A 24,775-nucleotide genomic window follows, 5' to 3' on the forward strand; every position below is an offset into this window, starting at 1 on the left:
ACGCGCGTTGCAAGTGGATCAGTTCGCACAGTCCAAGATGGAGGAATTGCGCAGAGGTGTGCAGAGTGGCGAAGAGTTCCAACTACGCGACGGGCTGCTAACTCGCAAAGGTGCCCTCTACGTGCCAAGCGACGAGCTTCGCGCAAAGGTTCTGCAGCAGTTGCACGACGCCCCCAGTGCGGGCCACTTCGGTAAGGAGAAGACAATAGAACTGGTGGCAAGAGACTTTTGGTGGCCCCGGATGCGTGGAGAGGTAGCGGATTACGTCGCCAGGTGTGACACTTGTCAGAGGTTCAAGCCAGTACACCAGAAGCCAGCGGGGCTGTTGGAACCGCTGGAAACGCCACAGCAACCGTGGGAGAGGGTAGCTCTGGACTTCGTTACTGACCTGCCCAGCTCCAGGGGGAAGACGGCGGTACTGGTGGTTGTGGACCTGTTCACCAAGATGGCGCACTTCATTCCATGCGCAAAGGTGGCGACGGCGGAACAGACTGCCAAACTCTTCATCGATCACGTGTTCAAGGTGCATGGGCTGCCGCAGTCCATCCTGTCCGACAGGGGGCGCCAGTTTGTTTCCAATTTTTGGCAGAAGCTTTTAGGTATCCTGAACGTCAAGATCAACCTCACGTCGGCGAGACACCCACAAACCAACGGCCAAGCTGAGAGGGTCAACGCGATCATGCAGCAGTACCTGAGATGTTACGCCAACCAGCGACCAGCAGTGTGGGTGGACTACCTGCCGATGGCAGAGTTTGCCTATAACAACACGAAGCACGCGTCCACGGGGGTGACGCCGTTTTTCGCGAACAATGGTCGTCATCCCAGAACCTTCCCGGGGTTCGTGGCACCGGGAGAGGGGGTGCCGCAAGGAGCCGACCAGTTTGCAGCGGAGCTGCAGGAGGTGCACGAAGAGTTGCGGAGACATTTAGAGCTGGCCAAGCAAGCATATAAGGTGCAGGCTGACAAAAACAGGAGAGAGGGAGAGGAGATCCAGGTGGGGGACTGGGTGTGGTTAGCGGCCCAAGCGATGCCAGCCAAGTCGTTGGCCAAGAAGAAGCTGGGGCACAGGCAGTTAGGGCCGTACCAGGTGGAGGCTAAAATCAACCCTGTAGCCTTTCGACTAGCCCTCCCCGAAGGTTCCAGAGTGCACCCGGTCTTTCATAGATCGGTGCTCACTCCCTACAAGGCACCGCACAGGTTTCAGGAGTCTGACACAGTCACGCAACAACACACTAAGTCACAGGAGAGGGAGAGGGCGCCTAGGGCCGAACCACTCAACGAGGTCACAGAGATCCTGGACTCGAGATGGGGGCAAGAGGGAGTAGAATATTTTCTAGTCAGAGAGGGTGCCCCAGTCAGTGCCAATGGTTGGGTGCCGGGCTACGCCTTAGACGAACCTCTTTTAAAAGACGAGTTCCATGCCCTTTTCCCTCATAGACCCATGCCAGCCGAGTACTTTGATGACTGGCTCTTTACGCCCACATGTTCAGGCAGCACTTTCCACGGCTTTTCTTCAGCCGAAGAAAGGTCGCCGGACTCCAACTCGCCCAGGGGATCGTGTTCGGGGGTGGACACAGAACCCTCTTATTGGTGGGACGAGCAACCAGAGGAGGACTGGCGCAGGAAATGGCTGACGGGACCTTGGCAGGCAGCACCGGACCAGGTACCAATGGAGGAGGGAGAAGAGAACACCTTGGGTCAAGAACCCGAATTCGAACACTCGTACAACGAACTGCAAACAGAGGAGATGGAGGTGCAGAATCTGTATCCTGCGTCCGCCTCCGAAGTGCGGCAGCTTCCACAACCTGCACCCGATGAGCGGAAGGGGGAAGGGGGGGCTTCGAGGGGGGGATGGATGTCAGGGTTTTAGGGAGAGAGGAGACAGAGAGCGAGGGCGAGGAGGAAGAGGACGACAACGAGCCGAGGTTGTCCCAAAGTCCGTCTAGCGAATCAGAGGATTCCCAGAAGGGAGCCCCCCTGGTCAGGCCAAGGGGCAATAGAGAGGGAAGCAGTCAGAAAGAGGGGAACGATGAGGGAATCCCCAGTGGGAGTGGCAAAGCGGGACCAGCTCCCCCGTCGGAAAGGAGTGGAGGGGGGGGAGTTGCCAGTGTGTCAGAAAGAGCAGGACAGGAAGGAGGAAGGGGGAGGAGTTCGGAGCAAGACGTCCTGCCTGAAAGGGAGGAGTGTAGTACCGAGAGCAGCGTAACTGTAGAAAGGAAGGTCAGAGGCAACGTACGCGCGCCAAGTTCAAATATAGAGGCGCGCGGAAATGAGGAGAGCTCTGAGGAGGAGCCTGGTGCCAAAGCACGAAGGAGGGGGGAGCAGGCGGGAGAAGACTCAGCCTCTGGGGAGTCCCGGAAAGAGGGAAGACAGGGGGGCAGGAAGACCCTGCGGAAAAGGAAAGAGAGGAAAAGGTGGAGCAGTACAAGCCTCTTAAATTGGTGCAGGGGAGGGACGGACTCAGAGGGGACTTCTAACATCTAAGGGTAACAGATGCGGAGCCACGGAGTTTGGATGTAATGACGACAATGATCTTCAATAAAACCTTTTGTATATAGCTTGGACTGGACTTTGGTCTCTTGTGAGCTGGGACCCAGGGTGGCTCTGACAGTATGATACCTCCTCTCCTCCCATGTTCTGTTTTGGAGGTCCTCATAACCCTCCAGAGAGGATTTGGGGAAGAAATGGTGGGGGGCAGGAAAGCCCTATTGTACTAGTTATGATTCCTCTAATATGCCGGGTTGGTTGAATCTGGTGCTAAATAATTTATTTTCAAAAGTATATATTTTATTTTTTGTATATAATACCTGGAATCTCTTATTTTGTAAATAAATGCAAGAATACTTTTCCGTAAGGCTTGAAAAGCTTCCCGTGTGTTATTTCAGTGTGTTTATTTATTTTGTGGAAGTGGTTAGGCATTTAACATTTTGTTTCCGCAAAACACCATCCACTCAAAAAGACATCTTATGAACTACATACATTCCCTTCTAGCTCAGTTCATTGCCCCCTCTTTGCAGCTTCATTTTGGAAGTATTTTTGTTACATTCATTACAATTTCACACAATCTCCTACCTCTATGTGAAGTCCATTCCCAAAGATGGCACAGCTCTGAAAAAAAAAATAGAGAAATGCATTTTTTAAAAGCTACAAAACAAGCATGAGAGTTAAAATTACTGTGTGCAGTGTCAGAGAAATTCAGCAAATGCATTACTCCTTGTTTGTCCACCCAGTAATGTTAAAAATGAATACAATAGAACAAACAGTAAAGCTTAAAGATTATCTTATTAAAATCCATCCAGGTACCAGCTGGTCCTGCTTAGCTTCCTGTGCTATTGCTAAGTGTAGTATGGCCAAATTCAAAACAGGCTTAATTTTATTTCATTCCACATTTAAAAGAGTCATGAGACAAAACACTGCTATTTGGCTTATCAATTCTATGAATAAACCACCATTGGAGACTTTGCCCTTGCTTCAACTCAAGCTTGATACGCATATTACCATAAATGAACAGCTGCTGCAAAAGTTCACAAAATGGCAGCCTTATACCAAGTTCCTTCCTATAACAAAAATTATAGAGATGCTAGTATTAGAGAGATGTAATTATGGATGGCTCTCCCCTTCACACGACTGAATGATTATAGCTTAACAAGCTGAGCCAGGATACACCACTGTTAGGCTGCAGTTCTCCTTGGGCCATTTCCCTTCCTGGGCCACTTCTCATCCTTCATCCAGGAATGCCTAATGATTTTCCTGCCACTTGCAGCATTTGTAATACATTGCGCAAGATGCTGTATGATATGTGGCTGTATTTTTATTGCTTCTTTTCTTTTCTTATATTTTCCGGTATTACAATTTGAATTTAACACAGGAAGACAGAACACAAGAATCAAAAGAAACAATGAAAATACATTTACAAATCAATATGAATATTTCATACAGACGTACTGTGAACTACCTGAAAGCTCACAGACCACTAATGGTCTGTCAACCACAATTTGGGAACCCCGGTATGATTTCTCAATGTTTTAAAATGTAAATCGCTAACAAGTGATTAATAAATGTAATTTATCATCATCATGCTGCTCTTTAATGACCTTCTGCCAGATGATGGTTAAAACCTTTCTGCTCAGCAGGGCTTTGGGGACATGAATGATATTAAGCCCCTGCACTAGACTGGGTTTTAACTGGCTGCACTGAATTGTTTTCATTGCTGAACAACGTCTAAAATAACTGCCTCATTCATATATTTCTGTATTGGGCTGCTTTTAGAAATGTAGATGAGAAAGAAATATTTAAAACAGATAGATGCTGTTTTGTTTTGGAGAGCTCAGAGTGCTTTATGCCCAGAGCAATAAGATAAAGTTGGCTATTTTATTACCCCCTTTTTAGGTGGAGACTAAGGAGGCCATCATGACAGAGATGAGATCTGAACTAGGGACTTTGAACTATGCAGTAGCATTATGGCAGTATACTTCCTACAACAAGCCCAGAGAGAGAGAGAGAGAGAGAGAGAGAGAGAGAGAGAGCGCTGAACAAAGAAAGACTATTATTTACAAGAATAATTTCCTGTCAAGTCCCACGTTTCCATAACCATCTCTTGGCAAACTTTACATTCAACAAACCTGCATTTGCCTCTCCATGCCTTGAAGTAAGAAACAGGGCATGGGTGATATGTGTTAACTGATCCAATCAAACTGAATTTCAACAGGCAGGTGAAGACTTCTTCAAAATCTTCTAGTAACCACCCTAGAAGCCTGTGCTGCAGCCCTGAGCTGTGGCTCCTCACATAAGAACCAGGAAGGAAAGACTCCTTCATTGCCAAGTAAACCTTGGGTATTTTCCCCACATGCATACCTGGCCTCCGCTGTCTGGCGTTCACCCAGATGTGCACCTAGTCAGGCCTCAAGGAGCACCCTCCAGGATAATGCACTGGCAGAGACCTGAATTGGTGCCCCCAATCCAATTCTGCTTCAGTAAACCTAGGCTTTTTTCTGCTTCCTCACCTGCCTGAAACCAATGCAAATCTGGCAAGCAAGCCACACCTCTTCCTGAATGCAAATTAAATTTGCCCCACAGTATGGAGCAGGCAAAAAAGGAGACCCTATGATAGGGTGCCCCCCAAATCCTACTCGGCCTACAGCTCACACTGCTTAAATGGAGGGTAGGCACTTTGAATGCAAAAAGGATGAGGTCAGTGGACGTGCAGCCTTAAAAAACCTCATCCTATTGGCTCACAGGGGGCCATGTGACCACCCCCTCACCTTTCTCCAGGGAGGGGTGGGGTCAAACACTCTCCAGCTAAATTGCAGGAGTGACATTCTCCTATTCTGTATATCAAATCCATTTATTCATTTCTGCCAACTCCTGATACATGGATAGCCCTGAACTGGAAATTTTCTGTGTGGTTTGAGAGTCTACTAGCCAGCAAGTCATGCAATACTTGCTTAAATAGTGTTTCATCCAATATAAGCTCTGTTGTGGCACCTGAACCTGCACCAACCTTGTGGTTTGTGTACTGGCCACCTGTGTCAGCAGCAAGTCAGCAAAGTAAGATTAGATTTCACAAAGAGAATGAAGACAATCCATGCACAAGTCGCATTTACCACATGGCAGTATGGTCAACAACATGCATCTTTATAAAAAACAATTTAAGTTAATCAGCTTTCATTCATTCAGATCATGAGTTCTGCTGACTTTTCTTTCAGAACGGGATCATAAACATGCCAGGGCGAAAACAGAACTTCCAAATAAAAAGGAAGAGCTTATTCCCATATCAACGTTTTCTGATGTTGGGAAATATGCTTTACATTCAGACTTTTAACATCAGAAGACACACACCCTTTGTAAGCAACTGTAAACTGTGTTTCAGGAACTGGCAGCCTATACAATAAGTATTCATTTGGGCAGCTCCCTAACTTCAATGCAGACATTTGTGTGTGTCCATATTAAATCGTTGTTTTGCAAGTCCCAGCACGCTCCCAAGTTGTGTTTCTAACCTAGGGGAGGTTCTGTTCCAGGGTGGATTTCTTTGTTTTGGGTGAGAAATGCATTTTCTTTGTCTTGTGTGAAAGCTACCCTGCCCTTGCATTACTAAACGTTCTGTCATAACACAGTTAAAACTGATTCATGCATTTTCTCGGGATTGTACAGGTATGAACCAGCAGAAGGTTCTGTAAAGCCTTCTGAGATTTAGCTCAAAATGGAAGTGCTTTAAGTACACAGACGACAAAAATCTTTTCTGCACACATAGAGAACTTTGCACACCTTCCCTTACAGACATTTCTTATGAGATAAAGTAAAGCAGACTTAAATTGGGATTTTAATCCCACAAGCAGGAGTGTTCTATCATGTTGAACCAACTTGGGAGTCAACATTGCAATTAATATTTGTACAGTTGCTAAACATCAATGCCAAATGGGCTGGTCAGACTAAGCTGTCACACAGAATTGCTTTCTGAAGTATTTCCACTATCTAAAACAAATCAGAAAGCAGCCTTGCAGTGAAACAGTAAAAGCTCCACCACACACTACAGTTCTCTTTCAATGCACTGTCCTGGAATCTGACATGTTTCCTTTGTTTTTTACATGCAAGTGGCTCTTGAAGGGCCAATCTAGAGAGGCAGTTAAATGTGTCTGTAACATGCATGTTTTAAAAACAACAGCAATAGCATGAGGCTGGTGTGGACTGATGAATTATGAAGACCACAGCAGACACACAGAGAGAATTTAACACTTTCATCTGTACTGCATTCCTGCAGAAAAGTCCTCTTTTGAAGCCAGTTTTCTGTTCAGGGTGGGAAGGAAAGGCATCATTGGGGGATTTCCAATGCAAACACCAATTGCAGAGGAGAGATTAAATGCAAGGAAACTTCTAATGCCCCATGTAGATAACCATCTCTTCTCCCTCTCTTCTCCCTCCTTTTTACTTTCCTCCCTAAGATGCCTGCAGGCTTACTGTCTAAAGATAAGGGCAACACAAGTCTTTATTTCTTAATTTTTGAACAGCACCTAGCAATTTTAGGTGCTTTCTAAAAACAGCAAGGGTTGTACGCATACAAATGCAGGATGCGAATGATACAAATGAATGTATCAAAGAGACGCATGAAGAAAACCAGTATGGCTACAATTTTGTCTTGAGCACATATATACTTTGTGGCAAGCAGGGGATCATGCTGCCATGTGTTATGCCAAGGGTGGGGCACCTCTGCTCCATGAGTCAAATTTGGCACGATTCCCAATTTGGGCCATGAGGCTGTTTTGCCCAAACCACACCCACCTGGCTCACACCTGATAGGTGTGGGGCAGACAGAGATGCAGGTGCAAAAGAACAATTGTGAATCAGCCCCAATGGGTTTGGCTGTGCTATGGATTTCCTGATCAGGAATGCAGCCATTCTTGCCCAAGGTACCAACAGTAAGTTGCCCCAGTGGGATCAGCTGTGCTACCGAGCTCTCAAGGAAGGAGACCTCCCTTCCCTGCCCAGCTGAACTTCTGACTCTTACCTGCCTTTACTCACCATTCATGGAGTTGCCAGTGTTGGCACTGGGTCCAACTGAAAGGCTACAGTTCAGCCAAGGGCTTCATTTGACCCTCTCCCTTTACTTAACCCTCTTTCAAAACAAGTTCACACTAAGCATGTGTTTGGAACACCCTATGAATTCCCATTAACCTCAACCACAAAAAATGCCTTTTAAATAAAAACTACAACCATGTAACACTACTATTGGACAAAAGCACATACTAGATTATCTCCTTGACTTTGCACAACCACTTGTTTCCCAAATCACACAGCACAAATGGAGGAAACTTTCCAGAAAAATTAACCCAGCAAATTCTATGGAAGTAAAACACACACCATCTGCCAACTGGTCTCAAATGTTTAACTGGTTCAAAATAAGCCAATTATTATCATTTCCACCCCAAATTTGGCACGGACCATCCTCAAACCCACCGCTCATACACTGACAAGTTTCAGATCAGTCTACTAAACCATTTTCCTAACTATACACCATAGAACATGCCCCCCTCGATCTCTAATCATAATGGTGGCACACAAACCAGCCGATTCACTTTATTAACATAGTGCCATAACTGTAGCTCTAGAATTACCATTCAATAAATACAAACATTACTATGCAACAAATACAAAAAAAGTGTGTTTGACTTTCCCTCCCTAGTGGGAAGAATAAGGTCATGGGAGCACAGAGCATGTGCTCTCTCCTCACCCTCATTTAGTTTCAAGCCTTCATTTATCTGCACTGTCACTGCCTTGCTACAGATTTATGATTGTTCAATAGTGTTCCTTTTATTCCATTTTATGCATCATGCCTGCATTTGGGGGTGGGGGTATCAGCATGTCCCTTGTCCTCACATGATACAGGTAAAATCTTGTCTGAGGCAGGAAATTAAGGTCTGCCTATATGCAGGTGATGTAGTATTAACAAATACTGAAGCTGAAATATGCCTAATAGAATGTTTAAATATTGTTGATGGATTTAAGCAGACAACAGAATACAAATGACAAAACTTTTAGCCTTTCATCTTACAGATGAAGAATTGAGAGACTTAGAAGATAAAACAAAAATTCAAGTTAATAATAGATCATTTAGGGATTGCCTTTTCTAAAGCAAACAAGCAATTATTGAGATGTAAACTATAGACTAGAGGGCAAGATCAAGGAGAAATTAGAGAGGAGACATTTACATTTTCTGGAAGAATTACAGCAATAAAGTCAAATATTCATCTACCCCCACCCCCACCCCCCACATATTACTTTAGCAATAAAATAAAATTGGATTAATGGCAACAGCTGATAAAAAACATGAACAAAACTAATGGGTATAAACAGGAGAAAAGGGACCCTTTCTTTACTGGATATGAAGCTACTTTCAAGCTAATTGTCTAGTATGGATCTGTGAAGTCTTTCTTCTGTAAGGTACTTAAAATATTCTATATCAAAACCACAGGAGCAGGAAACACATATATTTCCCAAAAAAGAAAAGAAAAGAAAACACTGGTTGTCGTAGAAACAGATCAAATGTTAGTGTCGACTGAAAACTACCGTACCTTTTATATATAAATAAATATAATTGCCATTTTACATTAGCAGTTTCATCTCTGACCTGAAGAGTGACCTTTCCATGTTGGCATGCAAGATATGAGTTTCTGTGTTATTAAGCATTTACATCAATGGCATGGCAGGATTAAATGAAGGTCACTTGCCACATATCTTCATGTAAGGATTTACGGGATAACTAAATGATAGGTAATTAGACCCAGAAAACTAAAACCAGACAGAGAAGTAAATAACCCTGTGCTGTGGAAAAGGAAGTGAAACAGTTCCGTATTTACTGAGGAAGGACTTGCATCTATGCATATTTACTCATGAGAATCACTACTGTAAGTTCAAGAGTAAGCTGTAGTGAGTTCAAGTGAAGCCTCTGAAAGCTGCCCCTGCTATAACAAGAATGTCAAAGAAACCCGCAGGAAATGAATATCAGAAGGGAGCAAAGAGATGTGTGTATTTGCATATGTATATAAATGTGGGTGTGTGGGTCAACTGAGTTTTTTACCAGAGTGAAAGAAAGCATAATTTAACCCCTACAACATGGTAACCAACAGTAGGCCTAGATGCTCTTGCTGTGTATAAACATATCAGACCTCAGTAGCTGCCATGGAATAAATCATCAGCAAGAAGTTCCAACTACTGACCTTACAAGAAGTATCTATGAACATGATTAACATATAGCAAATGGAAATCACAACATTTCTCTAGAGCAGCTTTTCTCAACCTGTGGGTCCCCAGATGTTGTTGAACTACAACTCTCATCACCCCTAGCTAGCAAGGCCAGAGCTCAGGGATGATGGGAGTTGTAGTCCAACAACATCTGGGGACCCACAGGTTGAGAATCACTGCTCTAGAGCATGGATTTCCAAATTGGGTCTCCAGTTGTTTTTGGACTACAATTCCCATCATCCCTGGCCACTGGTCCTGCTAGCTGGAGACCCAAGTTTGGGAAACCCTGCTCTAGAGATAACACACGGACTAATGTGCCAACTCTCCACTCTTAAGTCAAGGGGGAATTCCAATACTGGGGAAATTACATAAAGGCTCAGTTTGCACCTAACGCTAAGCACAATTGTGAATGTGAGAGCATGTAGGCTCTTGGGGAGGAAGCTGCAGGCACTTTGCTCCTCTCCTCCAGTCCTGCCACTGCTGTGAGCTAAATCATGCTTTGGCTTAGTGTACTGGCTTAGTGTACTCTCCTCCAGACAAACCATGAGCTGTAAATCAGCTCATGGTTTGTCAGGAGTGAGATAAAGAGTGAGCCTGGGTTTGGATGACACACGAAGCTAAATTATGGCTTAGCTTGCAGAAGTGGAGGTGGGTGCGAAAAAGGCCATACTGTTTCTCTCAGACTGATACTCAATCCATTCCTAGAACAATATGTAACATGTAGTTTGCTCTTAAGTAAGTCAATGGCATCTCGGCATTATCAGTTCCAATGCTGAACATATGATGTATGAAGAGGTCTACTGGAGCAGATCTAGGCTCCATCTAATTCAGGCCATAGGTTTTCCATCCCTACAATAGCTTATCCACAGTTGCTCTCCAGCAACTGCTGTTCCGTGACATAATACCTCTGCAACTGCGGGCTCTATTTAGTTACAGCTACTGTACTAGTCCTCCATGAATTTATCTAATTGGCTTGTAAAGTTGCTAAAGATAGGACCAAAAACACACCTGTCACAGAGAATGTGATAATAATTATAATTAAAATTATCATGTCTTGTGTGAAGAAGTCCTTCCTTTTGTCTGTCCTGAATCTAAGGTAAAGGTAAAGGTACCCCTGCCCGTACGGGCCAGTCGTGTCCGACTCTGGGGTTGCGCGCCCATCTCGCTTAAGAGGCCAGGGGCCAGCGCTGTCCGAAGACACTTCCGGGTCACGTGGCCAGCATGACAAGCTGCATCTGGCGAGCCAGCGCAGCACACGGAAACGCCGTTTACCTTCCCGCTAGTAAGCAATCCCTATTTATCTACTTGCACCCGGGGGTGCTTTCGAACTGCTAGGTTGGCAGGCGCTGGGACCAAGCAACGGGAGCGCACCCCGCCGCGGGGATTCGACCGCCAACCTGACGATCGGCAAGCCCTAGGCGCTGAGGTTTTACCCACAGTGCAAGCCGCGTCCCAAATCTACTTCCAATGAATTTCAAGGGGCTACTACAAATTATATTATAGTGTAAGGGGTGGGGGAGGCAGTCTATGCCCACTTTATCCATATCATGTATACATATTTTTATTGAAATATTTACAAGCTACACTTCCTTAAAATTTCAGGGTGGTGCACACCATACAGATGTTACAATAAAAACGTTCACAAAATGTTAAAACAAGATTAATAATAATAATAATAATAATAATACATTACTCATACCCTGCCCATCTGGCTGAGTTTCCCCAGCCACTCTGGGCGGCTCCCAACCAAGTATGAAAAATGCTTTGAAGGCCTGTCTAAATAACACTGTTTTTATGTGACATCTAAAAGAAAGCAGGGATGAAACCTGCTGAATCTCTACTGGAAGGAAGTTACAAAAATGCAGTCACAAAAAATAAGGCGGGTCCTGAAAATATACATTTCAGGTGTCAAAGGTCAGTGGAGAATCATCATTCCCATCAGCAAGTTGCAAGAGTGACTTGTCTACAGGTAGGGATTCTTTGTATATGTTGGGAAGTATATTCTGTTCTTTATCATTACATCATTTTTTCTAGGGCTGAACCATGACATCAGTAAGATGTTCCAGGGCAAGTTGAATGAAACCAGTCAGACAAATTCCCCCAGGGCACAATTTAAGGAATGGTGGTTGCATGGTGTCTATTGCTTCACAAGATGTGTAGGAACCAACACCATTTTCTGGAATCTTTGTCATTTCCTCAAAGTTTTATATGAGTCAGGACAAGCCTGGGTTCAGTTTTCCTATGTAAAGTACACCACTTGAGGAGGAGGAGGAGGAGGAGGAGAAGAAGAAGAGTTTGGATTTGATATCCCGCCTTTCACTCCCTTTAAGGAGTCTCAAAGCGGCTAACATTCTCCTTTCCCTTCCTCCCCCACAACAAACACTCTGTGAGGTGAGTGGGGCTGAGAGACTTCAAAGAAGTGTGACTGGCCCAAGGTCACCCAGCAGCTGCATGTGGAGGAGCGGAGACGCGAACCCGGTTCCCCAGATTACGAGACTACCGCTCTTAACCACTACACCACACTGGCTCTCAAGAGATGTTTCCAGACATGTAGATACCGAAGTGTTTTAATCTGCTGTATTTTCCTGATAATTTTAATTATTTTAAAATGTTTTTAATTGCTTTGAACTGTTTTTAATTGGCAATTCTAATATTTCTTGTAAACCACATGCTACAATCAAGAGCTATATAAATTTTGTAAAATAAATATTTGCAAAGCTGACAGAAACAATGATTTATTATTATTATTATTATTATTATTATTATTATTATTATTATTATTACTACTTTGAGGAAGGAGTGGTTTCAGTTCCAAACTTGTCTATTTCAAGATGATCTTCAATAAGATAAAATATGTGGAACTGAGTGTCTGGTATTTCCAGCAGTAGGCGGGCGAGGAAAAAAATTATTTCTTCTAAGAGAGAGAGAGAGATCTTGAACTATCTTGGGCAGCATAAGCCAGAGAAAACACTAATTGCTTTTACAATGATCTTGCAAATGCCCATGAAAGTAGAAACAGAGTTGGAAGGGAATCCAAAGGCCATCTAGTCCAACCCCTTGCAATGCAGGAAATTCAACTAAAGCATCCACGATAGATGGCCATCTAAACTCTGCTTAAAAACTTCCAAGGAAGAAGAGTCCACTGCCTTCTGGTGGAGTCTGTTCCACTGTCAAAAAGTTATTCCTGTTGTTTAGTCAGAATCTCCTTTCTTGTAACTTGAAACCATTGATTCAGGTCCTACCCTCTGGAGCAGGAGAAAACAAGCTTGCTCCATCTTCCATGTGACAACCCTTAAGATATTTGAAGGTGGCTACCATATCTCCCTCTCAGCCTCCTGTTTTCCAGGCTCAACATACCTGACTCACTCAACCGTTCCTCATAAGGCTTGGTTTCCAGACCCTTGATCATTTTGGCTGCCCTTCTTTGCACATGTTCCAGCTTGACAATATCCTTCTTAAATTGTGGCACCCAGAACTGCACACAGTACTCCAGGTGTGGTCAGAAAAAGGCAGAATAGAGTGGTACTATGTATTACTTCCCTTGATCTGAATACTATACTTCTGTTGATGCTGCCTATAATAGCATTAGTGGTTTTTGGGTTTTTTTGCTGCTGCATCACACTATTGACTCATCTTAAGCTTGTGGTTCACTAAGACCCCTTTTCATATGTACTACTAGTAAACCAGGTATTAGTTTAAATGATTAGCTTAAAATGTTTTACTGGTTGCTAGCCCACATATTGATTCTTAACCATAAGAACCTAAGAGAAGTCCAAAGTGAACCAGACCAAGTGTTCATCATCTAGTCTGGCATCCTGGGTTGTATTCAACTAAGCCCTACTCAGAGCAGACCCACTGAAATGAATAAACCTGAGTCGTGTTTATAAAGTTCAATGGGTCTACTCTGTGTGAGACTAGCATTAAACACCACTCACTGTTTCCTGCAGTGACCAACCTGATGATTCCACCAAGCAGCTCACAGAGAGGGCATGAAGGTAACAGATTTCTGCCCAACAGTGCCCTCTCCGTGCATACTGCTTCTGAATATGGCCATTCCATCACTTAAAAAATAAAATATTTACATTTACATCCTGCCTGTCCTCCAGGGAGCCTGCATGAGACTTCCCCTCCATTTTCACAACAACCCTGTGCAGTAGGATAGGCTGAGAGGTCATTCAGTGAGCTTGCTGGCCAAGTGGGGATTCGAACTTGGGTCGTCTCCACCCTAAGAAGCTACCTTTTACTGAACGGGACTATAGTTCATCCTAGTACTGTCTGCCCTGGCTGGCAGTGGCTTTCCAAGGATTCAGGCAGGAGGAGCCTCTCCCAGCCCTACCTGAAGGAGCCAAGGATTGAACCTGGGCCCTTTCACATGCTTCTTGGCCTAACACAACCTAACCACTACACCACACTGTCTAATGCCCGGCAACAGATCTCCATGTTATGTAGGGAACACCACAGCTAGAACAAAGTAAAACAACACCAACACCCCCCCCCTACAGTTACTTTCCTATTTACAAAGACTTTCCTTCATAGCTACCTGGCGGTGACCAGACAATAGATTATTATTGTCGCTCCACCCCCACCCAAAAGGCTCTTGGCAGAACTGGGAGAGACGGCCAAACTAGCAGCAACTTGCCTGGAGGGCTTCAGCTCCCGCCACCCAGACGGCAAGTCAAGTCCCCCTCCCCGCCAAGTCGAATCTCTTGACAGAACCTTCCGCCTGAAGTTGCTTGAAATAAAAGCGGGGCTCCAGGTTGCGCTTTTTAGAAAAATCAACGAGCGCGCGCGTGGGGAATCCCCTTCCCCCTGCGACGGCCGAACCTCCAAGCCACCCATTTCCCAACGTTTCCCGCGAAGGCGAAGTTTGTGACCCCGCAGGCCGGTTGTGACCTCGAGAGCCCCTCGGTGAGGGGCGTTTCCGGGCGGGCGCGCAGCCATTCCTGCCCCCGCGCAACCTCCTAGCCGAGGTTCCCGGGCGTGGCGCGCGCTCCTGCGCTCCAGGAGCAGAAACCCTTCCGCCAAGCAGCCGCCAAGCCTATTATTCGCCTGCGGGGCGACCTTTTCCCTCCCTATGCTTCGAAGTGCACAATAAAACTGGGAAAGTTAAGCTCTCTCCACACGCACACAGACACCCCCCCCCCATATATTTCTCGGGCAAATCGGATCGTGGACAAACTCCGGGTGGGCTTCAGAACTCACCACGAGCAGCAGAATCCCAGGTCCGAGATGGCAAGCCATGGCGAGAGCCCTTTGCTGCTCCCCTCCGGCTCCGAAGCCCAAAGCAGCAGAAGCAGCGGCCCGCCCGGAGAGGAAGAAGTCTCGGTGCCTTCTTCGCTGCGGGCGTCCAGCTATGCCTGCTCCTTCCCCCGGTGGCGGTGATAAGAAAATGGGGCCGGCCGCAGCTCCGGCAGGAAAGGCGAGCCGTCGAGGGGCGGAGTGTAGCGCTTTGGGAGGGTTCACCTGGAGGGTGCGCGGAGCTACCCCGCCCTCTGGCCCTGTGTGATACGGCCCTACCCGGTGCAGAGGCTTTTGGCTCCGGAAGGCAGCCTTTCTCCAGAATCGTTCCCGCCTTTGATCTTTTCCGAGGGAGAGAGAAAGCGAGGAAAGGGGTGTTTTGTCCGCCCTTGGGTTCGCAGCCAGAGACCTTTCTGCATCCAGCAGAGCCTCACTCTGAGAAAACCCACGCAGCAATCTCTCATTACTCTCCCAAATTCCAGATCACCAACAAAAAGAAGATCTTAAGCTTAAGGCACTTTGATCTTTCCCAGAAATATCCTGACATCTCCTCCCCACTCCTCGCCTTTAACCTTCCAGCCGGAGGAAGAGTTTTGAGGAATCCCGAAGCTTGTTTACTTCTTTGTGACTGTACGTAGTCCTAGGGAACATGCAGGATGTGAAGGAAAGAAGAAAGCAGAGAAATTGCTGTGAAATGGGTAACACTGGAGTGACTCTGGACGAGCCACACTCTCTCACCCAACCCTATCTCGCAGGGCTGCTGCGAGGATAAAATGAGATAAACCCTTTGCATGCTGCTAAGTGCTCATCTGAGGAAGTATGAGACACAATTTAAATTAATAGGAAATGAAAGAAAGAGGAAGAAAAGTGAATAGACTGGAGGAGGAGGAGGAGCAGGGAAAGAAGGGTGTTCAAAAGATACAGATAAAGGACAAATGTGAGGAATATTGATGGATGGAAGGATGCTACTGTGCTTGATTATGCATGTCACATTTTTGTAACGCATCAAGGGTTCACTGATAATGTATAACATTGGTTAAATGTTCATCAAGTATTGTATAGCATGATCCTAACTGAATGGTTAGAAGGTGGCTGCAGTGCCACCTTCTGCCCATCTGCTGGGCCACAGGACTTCTGCCACAGAGAACAAACCAGCCATTTGTGCCCCTTGCAGGCTATCACAGTGGAAAAGCAAGTAAGGCTGCCAGAATCCCCAGCCAGAGACGCCCGATGCCTTACATAGGCAGGTTTTGCCAGTAGCTTATAGTCAAGAGGTCTCCAAAGTTTACACAAATGTGCACGGCAAGTAATTACAATAGTAATATACACTACTATTTTCAATGCTTGCATCTGACTCTTGGTTCACTACCCCATGGAATCAAAACTGCAGGAGGCAAAGTTGAGATCAGTTAAATTATAAACTCTGAAGCTGTTGGAATAAAAGATTATCATTTTGTTACCACATAGTATGTACAACGAAGAACCCCGTGTGATCACTGAGTGTGTTTAGTCTCACAGCCATTGTCTGAATTGTGCAGGCTGTGATAAAGTTCTTTAACTTCATGGCTGATTCACCTTTATTCTGGCAGTTGAGCTTGCCTGGGACAGGTGCATGTCTGTAAACACAAAAGAAGTGCCGGGGACTGAGATCAGTGGTGTCTGTTCCTTGGTGTGTGTTCACTGTTATGTTCCTGAGTGCTTGGAAATGAATGCCATTCCTTCATGTGTGCACTTAACCACCACAGCAAACTCTCCTTATAAGTAGCTGATGAATAATGTATGGGTTGGCCTCAGTCTCAGAGATTTGCAGGTGCGTAAATGACAAATGGGACAGAGTAGTGAACTCCCTCTCCTGGTCACCCACTAACCACCATTTAGTTGATGATATCTTGTGTTTCAGACACATAATTCTTCTTCACAAGTATTCAGCTGGATTGCTTCAGTAACATTCGAAGTTCTAGTTCATGGGTAGGCAAACTAAGGCCCAGGGGCCGAATCTGGCTCAACTGCCTTCTAAATCTGGCCTGCGGACAGTCCAGGAATCAGCATGTTTTTACATGAGTAGAATATGTCCTTTTATTTAAAATGCATCTCTGGGTTATTTGTGGGGCATGGGAATTCATTTATTACCCCCCCAATATAGTCCAGCCCCCCACAAGGTCTGAGGGACAGTGGACTGGCCCCCTGCTGAAAAAGTTTGCTGACCCCTGTTCTAGTTGGTTAGTGACTCTCTTCTCCCTGTTTTTATTCTGACTTGTTCTTATAACTATTGTACCTTGTTGTTATAATTATTGCATTTTTACCCATTTTTATACTACTGGTCTATTACCATAATAAACTGATTGATTGATTGAATCTTAAATAAGTTTAATAGTAGTGAATTAGTGAACTTTAACAGGTTATTAAACTTAAAAGAGCATTTGTAAATACTATTTGTAAATAGCAAACTAAGGTAACTTTAGACAATTGGCTTACCAGGGCCCCACTCTTAAGATGGCCATGTGCATCACTTTGCTTATTTGTAAATGTAGCAAGCCATGGATATGCCTGGTAAGTTTAAAGTGAAAAACTGCAAATGCGCATAGTGTTTCTTTTTCTTTTTTAAAGTCAGGGTTGACAAACCGTTTAGTAATGTTAGGAATGTAGGAACAGTAGCAACACATGGGATGGTGTGGCGGGGGGGGGGGGAGAGAAAAGAAAAATGTGTGTTACTTATATAGTATAGTGTATACTATATCGTATAAACACTATACAGTATAGTGTATATATAGTATACACTATTTGCTTTCGTAGATTTTCACGGGTACAGGAATGCAGGTTTTGGTGTCCTCGGGTGTCTTCCCGTGTAAAAGTTGGGGTGTCTAGGCGACGTTTCGACGAGGTCTCACTCGTCATCTTCAGGCTGGTGCTTTCGGCTTCTTGTTACTGGAACAGAGCAGGATCTCAGTGTTTGAGTTCCTATAAATACTGTAGAGGGGGTGTGGTGTATAGCCTCCAATGTTCTGGGCAGAGAGGAAGTTCCCAGGCTAGAAAAGGCACACTAGCCTGGGAACTTCCTCTCTGCCCAGAACATTGGAGGCTATACACCACACCCCCTCTACAGTATTTATAGGAACTCAAACACTGAGATCCTGCTCTGTTCCAGTAACAAGAAGCCGAAAGCACCAGCCTGAAGATGACGAGTGAGACCTCGTCGAAACGTCGCCTAGACACCCCAACTTTTACATGGGAAGACACCCGAGGACACCAAAACCAGTATACACTATATATCATTCTTTCCATCATTCTGGGCACTGTAGTTTGTTAAGGATTGCTGGGAATTATAACTCTGAGGGGAAAACTACACTACCCAGAATTGGGGGCTCCCCATAAGGCCTTTAAATCCATGTTCTACTTTTCCCACTGCCCCAAAGTCTTACCCTGAGGGCACCACTGATAGACTGGACTTAAAACTCAAGTTCAGATGGATTCATGAAATGGGCCCTGCTTATTTCTGTTAACTATAACGCCCGCCTTTTCTATCCTCTTGAATCTCATACCCTCCAACTTAGCATTAAAAAACTAGCACAAAAATCAAACCCACATCTTTTCACTCGCTTTCCCAAAAGATCCATTTGTATTGGCTGACTTCGCCTGTCTCAGCAAGCCCAGGTTAAAATTTAATATGGAGGAGCCTTTTTTGCATGGAGAACAATTTCTGCTTTCCACCTCAACTGCAAAAATAATGGTGAAGTCATTTTCTTTTATGAATGCAGATTGCTGTGTTGTGACTGAATGCTTACAACAATCCTTATATTCTCAGTGAAACTTTTGCAGATCGTCATTCACAAATGCCACACCCGTCTCTAGCTGAGTAAGCCAAAGAAATGGCATTTGCCATCACGTAGATATGATTACCGGTAACTCCTTCTCAGGGAGCTTGGGAAAAAGACCAGGGCATATCTTAGACTGACTCACCTAGTATCTGATTCTGATGACTCTGAAAGGGGAAAAAACATCGAGTTTAAAGTTCTAATCTAGGGCTACATACGCACCAACCCTTTAAAGTATATTCAGAGCACATCATTTCCCTCAAAGAATTGTGGGCCCTGTAGTTTGTTAAGGGTTGCTGGAATTGTAACTCTGTGAGGGATGAACTGCAGGACCCAGAATTCTTTGAGGGAAAAGGATGTGCCTTGAATTGTGTATTCCCAATTTGAGCTTCTAGCTCTCTGGTTTATTATTCTATGATTATTTTATCCTGTTTCTAGCTTCCTTGTGTTTATTATATTCAATGCTATTTTTCTAGAAAAAAGTGCCAGAACTCACCATGAACGCCTCCCTTGTTCTCTTATACAGTGGTACCTCGGGTTACATAAGCTTCAGGTTACATACACTTCAGGTTACAGACTCCGCTAACCCAGAAATAGTGCTTCAGGTTAAGAACTTTGCTTCAGGATGAGAACAGAAATCGTGCTCCGGCGGTGCGGTGGCAGCAGAAGGCCTCATTAGCTAAAGTGGTGCTTTAGGTTAAGAACAGTATCAGGTTAAGTACAGACCTCCAGAACGAATTACATTTTTAACCCGAGGTACCACTGTAATGACAATGGCACCCACCTGAGAGATGCTGGAACTGAATTCCGGCGAGTTCCGGCTGAAAAAAGACCTGATTATATTGCTTTACTATTTATGGTGGGTAGGGGTTAAAGGTTGAAAAGCAGTACATAAATGCCTATGTAAACAAAGTCTACAAAAACCTGAAATCTGTTACTCCATAATTGTCTGGTTGTAGTATGTTAAAGTGGAGATCCAAAGTTTGCTGAATATTGCTATTAAGATGTAAATATTGACTACAGCCAGTCAGGTTTTTTTTAACATCTAAAGACTCAGAGAATAGATTTTGTACTTCAAAGAAAAGATATGATAAAACACCTTCTCCACCCCTGGTATTTCTCAAACATGGAAAAATATATCGGTATATAAAATAAGGTAGGCTGCAGAACAGTGTCTGTAACAACTTCCCCTTCAAGAAAGTTTTGTGTGGACCTTTTTAAAATATATATATACATTTTATTGAGTTTTCCTTTTTTACATTTCAAATTAAACATTTTGCAAACTTTAAAATATCCAATGACTTCCCTTTCTTCTCCTTCCATGGTTCATATTACATATCATACTTTCCTGCATATTTTACTCTAACCATTCATATCAATTTTCCACTTTTACATCAATCAAATATTATTTATTCTGTTGAATTTATCTTAATGCTGCCTGCGTTTTCAGCTGTGTACAATTATTTTCCATATATTCAATAAAAATTTTCCACTCTTCTTTAAATATGCATTCTTCTTGCTCTCTTATTCTCTGTGTTAAACCTGCAAGATCTGCATATTCTGACATCTTAAACTGCCAGTCCTCTTTACAAGGGACCTCGCTCACTTTCCATTTTGGGGCTAACAAAACACAGGCTGCTGTTGTTGCATAGATAAATAATTTTTTCTGGCACCTGGAAATTTCTGTCTGAGTTATTCCCAACAAAAAGGACTCTACTTTTTTAGGGAAGGTAAATTTAAACTTTTTTTCAACTCATTATAAATCATTTTCCAATATTCTTTCACCTTTCTACATGTCCACCATGTGTGGACCTTTCCCAGTTTCGTTGACTGCTAAAACTTATTTTGCTTTCAATCAATTTCCACAGGAATTGGTATATGCTGCTTAAGCTGCCTGTTTACCAATCAAACATTATCTACTACAGTGGTACCTTGGGTTACATACGCTTCAGGTTACATACGCTTCAAGTTACAGACTCCACTAACCCAGAAATAGTACCTCGGGTTAAGAACTTTGCTTCAGGATGAGAACAGAAATCGTGCTGCGGCTGTGCAGCGGCAGCAGGAGGCCCCATTAGCTAAAGTGGTGCTTCAGGTGAAGAACAGTTTCAGGTTAAGAACAAACCTTTGGAACGAATTAAGTACTTATCCCAAGGTACCACTGTATTGCTGACATGCTGCGTTAGGAACATGTTGTGTGTTGCGCTTTTGGGTGTATGGATGTATGCATATCCCCATCCACCCTGTGACGTGATCTATACATGTGTCCTATTGTTCTACTAACACTGACATCACTGGCTTGCAAAAGAGATCATACTCATTAGGATTAGCATATATTGCTCCATCGAGATCCTCAGGCCAATTGAAATTCATGGCATATGCAACTCCATTGCATCATGTTAGCCCTGCTCCCACCTTTCTTAATCCCTTTTAATTCATCATTGAACTCATTGCCTTTCCTTCCTGGAAGTTACCCTGGAAGTTGCCCAAGCAAAATTGCCCTCAGTCCATACCTCAGTTTAGCCCTCCGCAGATATGTTCTATGTGTGCTACCTTTCAACATAGTGTGCTCGTGTGTGTGTGGGTATGTGTCCGCATCAGAGTTTACCTGCTGGACCCAAGCGCCTGCAATGCCTCACCTGCACATGGTCCTCATAGGGATATATGTACATACACCCTGATGCTCCATTTATGCTCCTGATGCTTGGGGTCCAGAAACCAAGCATGCTGCAGATAGATCATAGCAGCCTTAGGTCGGCCAATTCAGTAGATCAGTGTCTTGGGGAGGCCACATTCCTTGGCACATCCCTGAAAAGGTTTCAGCCCTCCGGCAAGTGACTGAAACGGATACATAACCAATGCCTGAACCAAAAATTCTACCTACACCTGTAATCAATAAAGTTGTGGCCATTTTTAATCCAAATTGTTGTCTGTTAAATGTGATTCTATCACACCTCACTTGGGTCATTTGCTGGGAGGAGTGGCACTGCTACTGGGACTACGACTGTCCCTCCCCCTCCCTTTTTTGACATCCCTCCCTTGCACTCAAGGCTGGGCTTAGCATGTTGTCTGTAAGGTGTGTGTGTGTGTGCAGTACAGTGGTACCTCGGTTTTCGAACAGCTTAGTTCTCGAACTACTTGGAACCCAAATACTTCAAACCCAGAAATGAGTGTTCCGGTTTCCGAACATTTTTTGGAAGCCGAACGTACTCCGATTTGCGTGCACACTTCTGTTTTGAGCGAGCGGCTTGGCCCCAACAGTGACTGCTGCTGCTGCTTCCTTCCCTTCCCTCTGCTGGCAAGCACCTCTTTCCTAGGTACAAATTGGAGTTAAGCAGCTCCTCGGAATGTAAGTGACTCCAGAGTAGGGAGACTTGGAAGTTGGCTGCTCTCCCCCAGGGAGCAGAGAGGGGCGGTGTTTTTTTGGGGGGGGGAGCGTGTGGTGGGGGAACTATGCTGGGCCTCTCCTTCCCCCCTGTCCCAAGCCCGACCCCAAGCGAGGTCCAGGCGAGGCAGTGCGGACGCCGCATTCCGAGCAGGGGATAGGGCGCTCACACTGCGAGCAGGCTCCAGCCCACCCGGCTCAGCGTCTGCCGGCTAGGAGCGCAGCCGCCTCCTCCTCTCCATGTTCCGGTGCTGCTGTCGCATCCCGGTGCCGCCTGCCCGGGACTGGGCAGATCATGATGCCGGAAAACATGCAGGAGAGAGAAGGGGGGTTGGTTTGGGCGCGGGGAGAGAACTTTTGCCTCCCTCCCCCCCCTTTAAACTGCCCCTTCCCGCCCTGATCCAGTTAGCCACCTCCTTCCCCACACGCACTCCACGCGCTCCTCGTTCCTCCAGTTTGAGTGTTTCCACCCCTACACTTAAATTCCCCCCTCTGGTCTGGTCCCTCCAATGGCAAGACTGGTAGATCACTGCCAGTTTCTGATACTGGGTAGTACAGGTAGATTGCATGGTTTATTGCTTTCATTTTATGGATCAATGGTCTCATTAGATAGTAAAATTCATGCTGAATTGCTGTTTTGGGGGGTTGTTTTTAATTGTCTGGAATGGGTTAATTCATTTTGCCTTACTTTCTATGGGAAAGTGCACCTTGGTTTTGGAATGCTTTGGTTTTGGAACAGACTTCTGGAACGGATTAAGTATGAGAACCAAGGTACCACTGTATGTCTTATCTCACTTTGTAATTTCCTTCAACACCCTTTCCCTTTAGAGTATGAATACCTTTTCCACCCCCTTCTTTGTCTTCCAGCCATTTTTGCTCTTCACCCAAGGAGCGCAGGTGGTGCTGTGGGTTAAACCACAGAGCCTAGGACTTGCCGATCAGAAGGTTCGAATCCCCGCAACGGGGTGAGCTCCCATTGCTCGGTCCCAGCTCCTGCCCACCTAGCTGTTCGAAAGCACTTCAGAGTGCAAGTAGATAAATAGGTACCGCTCCTGTGGGAAGGTAAACGGCGTTTCCATGCGCTGCTCTGGTTCGCCATGCTGGCCACATGACCCGGAAGCTGTACACCGGCTCCCTCGGCCAGTAAAGCAAGATGAGCGCCGCAACCTTAGTCGGTCACAACTGGACCTAATGGTCAGGGGTCCCTTTACCTTTCAGGAGCTATTGGTGCTGGCATTGGCCTGACCGAAGATGTATGACATACATATATGGGGCAGGGCAGGCAAGTGAGAATATGGTACTGTGGCCCACCTGCAAGTGGCCCAAGGTCCAATGTTTAAAAAACATTAGGGTTGCAGCACAAGTATCTCTATAGATTACAAAACACTTCCATCAGTAAAGAAATCAAACAAGTTTGGCCAGAAGTTTTTATTAAACCGAATATTATTTTACATCTTCAAATATAAGCTTGTTTGCCAGTTTATTGTAACCACAGAGCTTCAGTAGTTTACTCACAAACAAAGCAATTCTTTAAAAAAAACAACAAAACCCGATCACAGCAGAAAACAGCAATAGGGGTTATTACTAACAAGTGCTTTAGGTACTTGAAGGGCAATGTTATTGCTAGTTGATAAGTGAAAAAGCAAGTGTTAAAGCCTATGTTTGCTAAGTATTAAACAGTTCATTTCTAAGGCGTATCAGTGCATCGTACTATAGACAGACAAAAACAAACCAACAAACCCTTATTTCATTAAAAAAAGGTTTTGTATTAGGATTATTTTTATTCCCAGACAGTAGTTTCAATAAACATGAAGAGAAGAGTGAAAAGTGACTGTGCTAATTACAGCCATGCAATTCTAGGGTACTAATATTTTAGACCAGCTTAAAATATATTGTGTAAGGAAGTACGTTTTTTAAAATAAAAACACCTATGTGCTGATGTCTATTATCAAATGAGTGCATGTTTCTTAAGAGAAGCTTATTTGTTACTGGCAGTCCTTGTTGTTAACACACAAAAGAGAAAGAGTTGCCTTGAAGTTTAGCTTCTTCGGGACTTCCTCATGTGTACAATTGTGGTTTGAATGAAGACTGCTCAGCAGCAATGGTTATTTACATTTATAAGTAACCATAACCAAATCAAAATTAATAGCCAACTAAATATTTTAAATACAACATAATTATTCGGACAGAATGGAACTATCTTGTACAATTGAAATATGCCAAAATGGTGACTGTCTCTGACTGTGGGCATAACTGCCAGTGGCGTAGCGTGGGGGGTGCAGGGGGGGCCGGCCGCACCGGGCGCAACATCTGGGGTTAGGGCAAATCCACGGGTTAGGGGGCGCAAATCCACGGGTTAGGGGGCGCAAATTACTTGCCTTGCCCCGGGTGCTGACAACCCACGCTACGCCACTGATAACTGCACTCACAATGACCATATATTTGCTCCTACAAGGAATTATTGAATCAGTAGTTTTGTGCCATAGAGCTCTAATAGTGAATTCTCAGGCCACCTACTCAGCTATAATTCCCAGGATTCTTTGGGTGAAACCATAATAGTTAAACTGGTCTAAAATTTATAGTGAACATTTGCCCTTGTAAGTGC

At 44.7% G+C, this 24,775-nt stretch overlaps 1 protein-coding gene across 1 annotated transcript in view; it reads right to left on the reverse strand.

The window, feature by feature from the left end:
- Positions 1 to 15,134, reverse strand: part of DSG2 (desmoglein 2) — a 36,809-nt gene extending 21,675 nt beyond the window's left edge. The window contains exons 1-2 of the mRNA XM_081873624.1: positions 14,938 to 15,134; positions 3,073 to 3,108 (exon numbers count right to left, since the gene is read on the reverse strand). Of these exons, the coding sequence (XP_081729750.1) occupies positions 3,073 to 3,108; positions 14,938 to 14,976 (75 nt within the window). The 5' untranslated portion in view covers positions 14,977 to 15,134. The remainder of the gene's footprint in view (positions 1 to 3,072; positions 3,109 to 14,937) is intronic.
- Positions 15,135 to 24,775: the final 9,641 nt, after the last annotated feature.

Source organism: Podarcis erhardii, assembly GCF_964252035.2.
Source record: "Podarcis erhardii genome assembly, chromosome: 8".
Taxonomy (NCBI): Eukaryota; Metazoa; Chordata; class Lepidosauria; order Squamata; family Lacertidae; genus Podarcis; species Podarcis erhardii.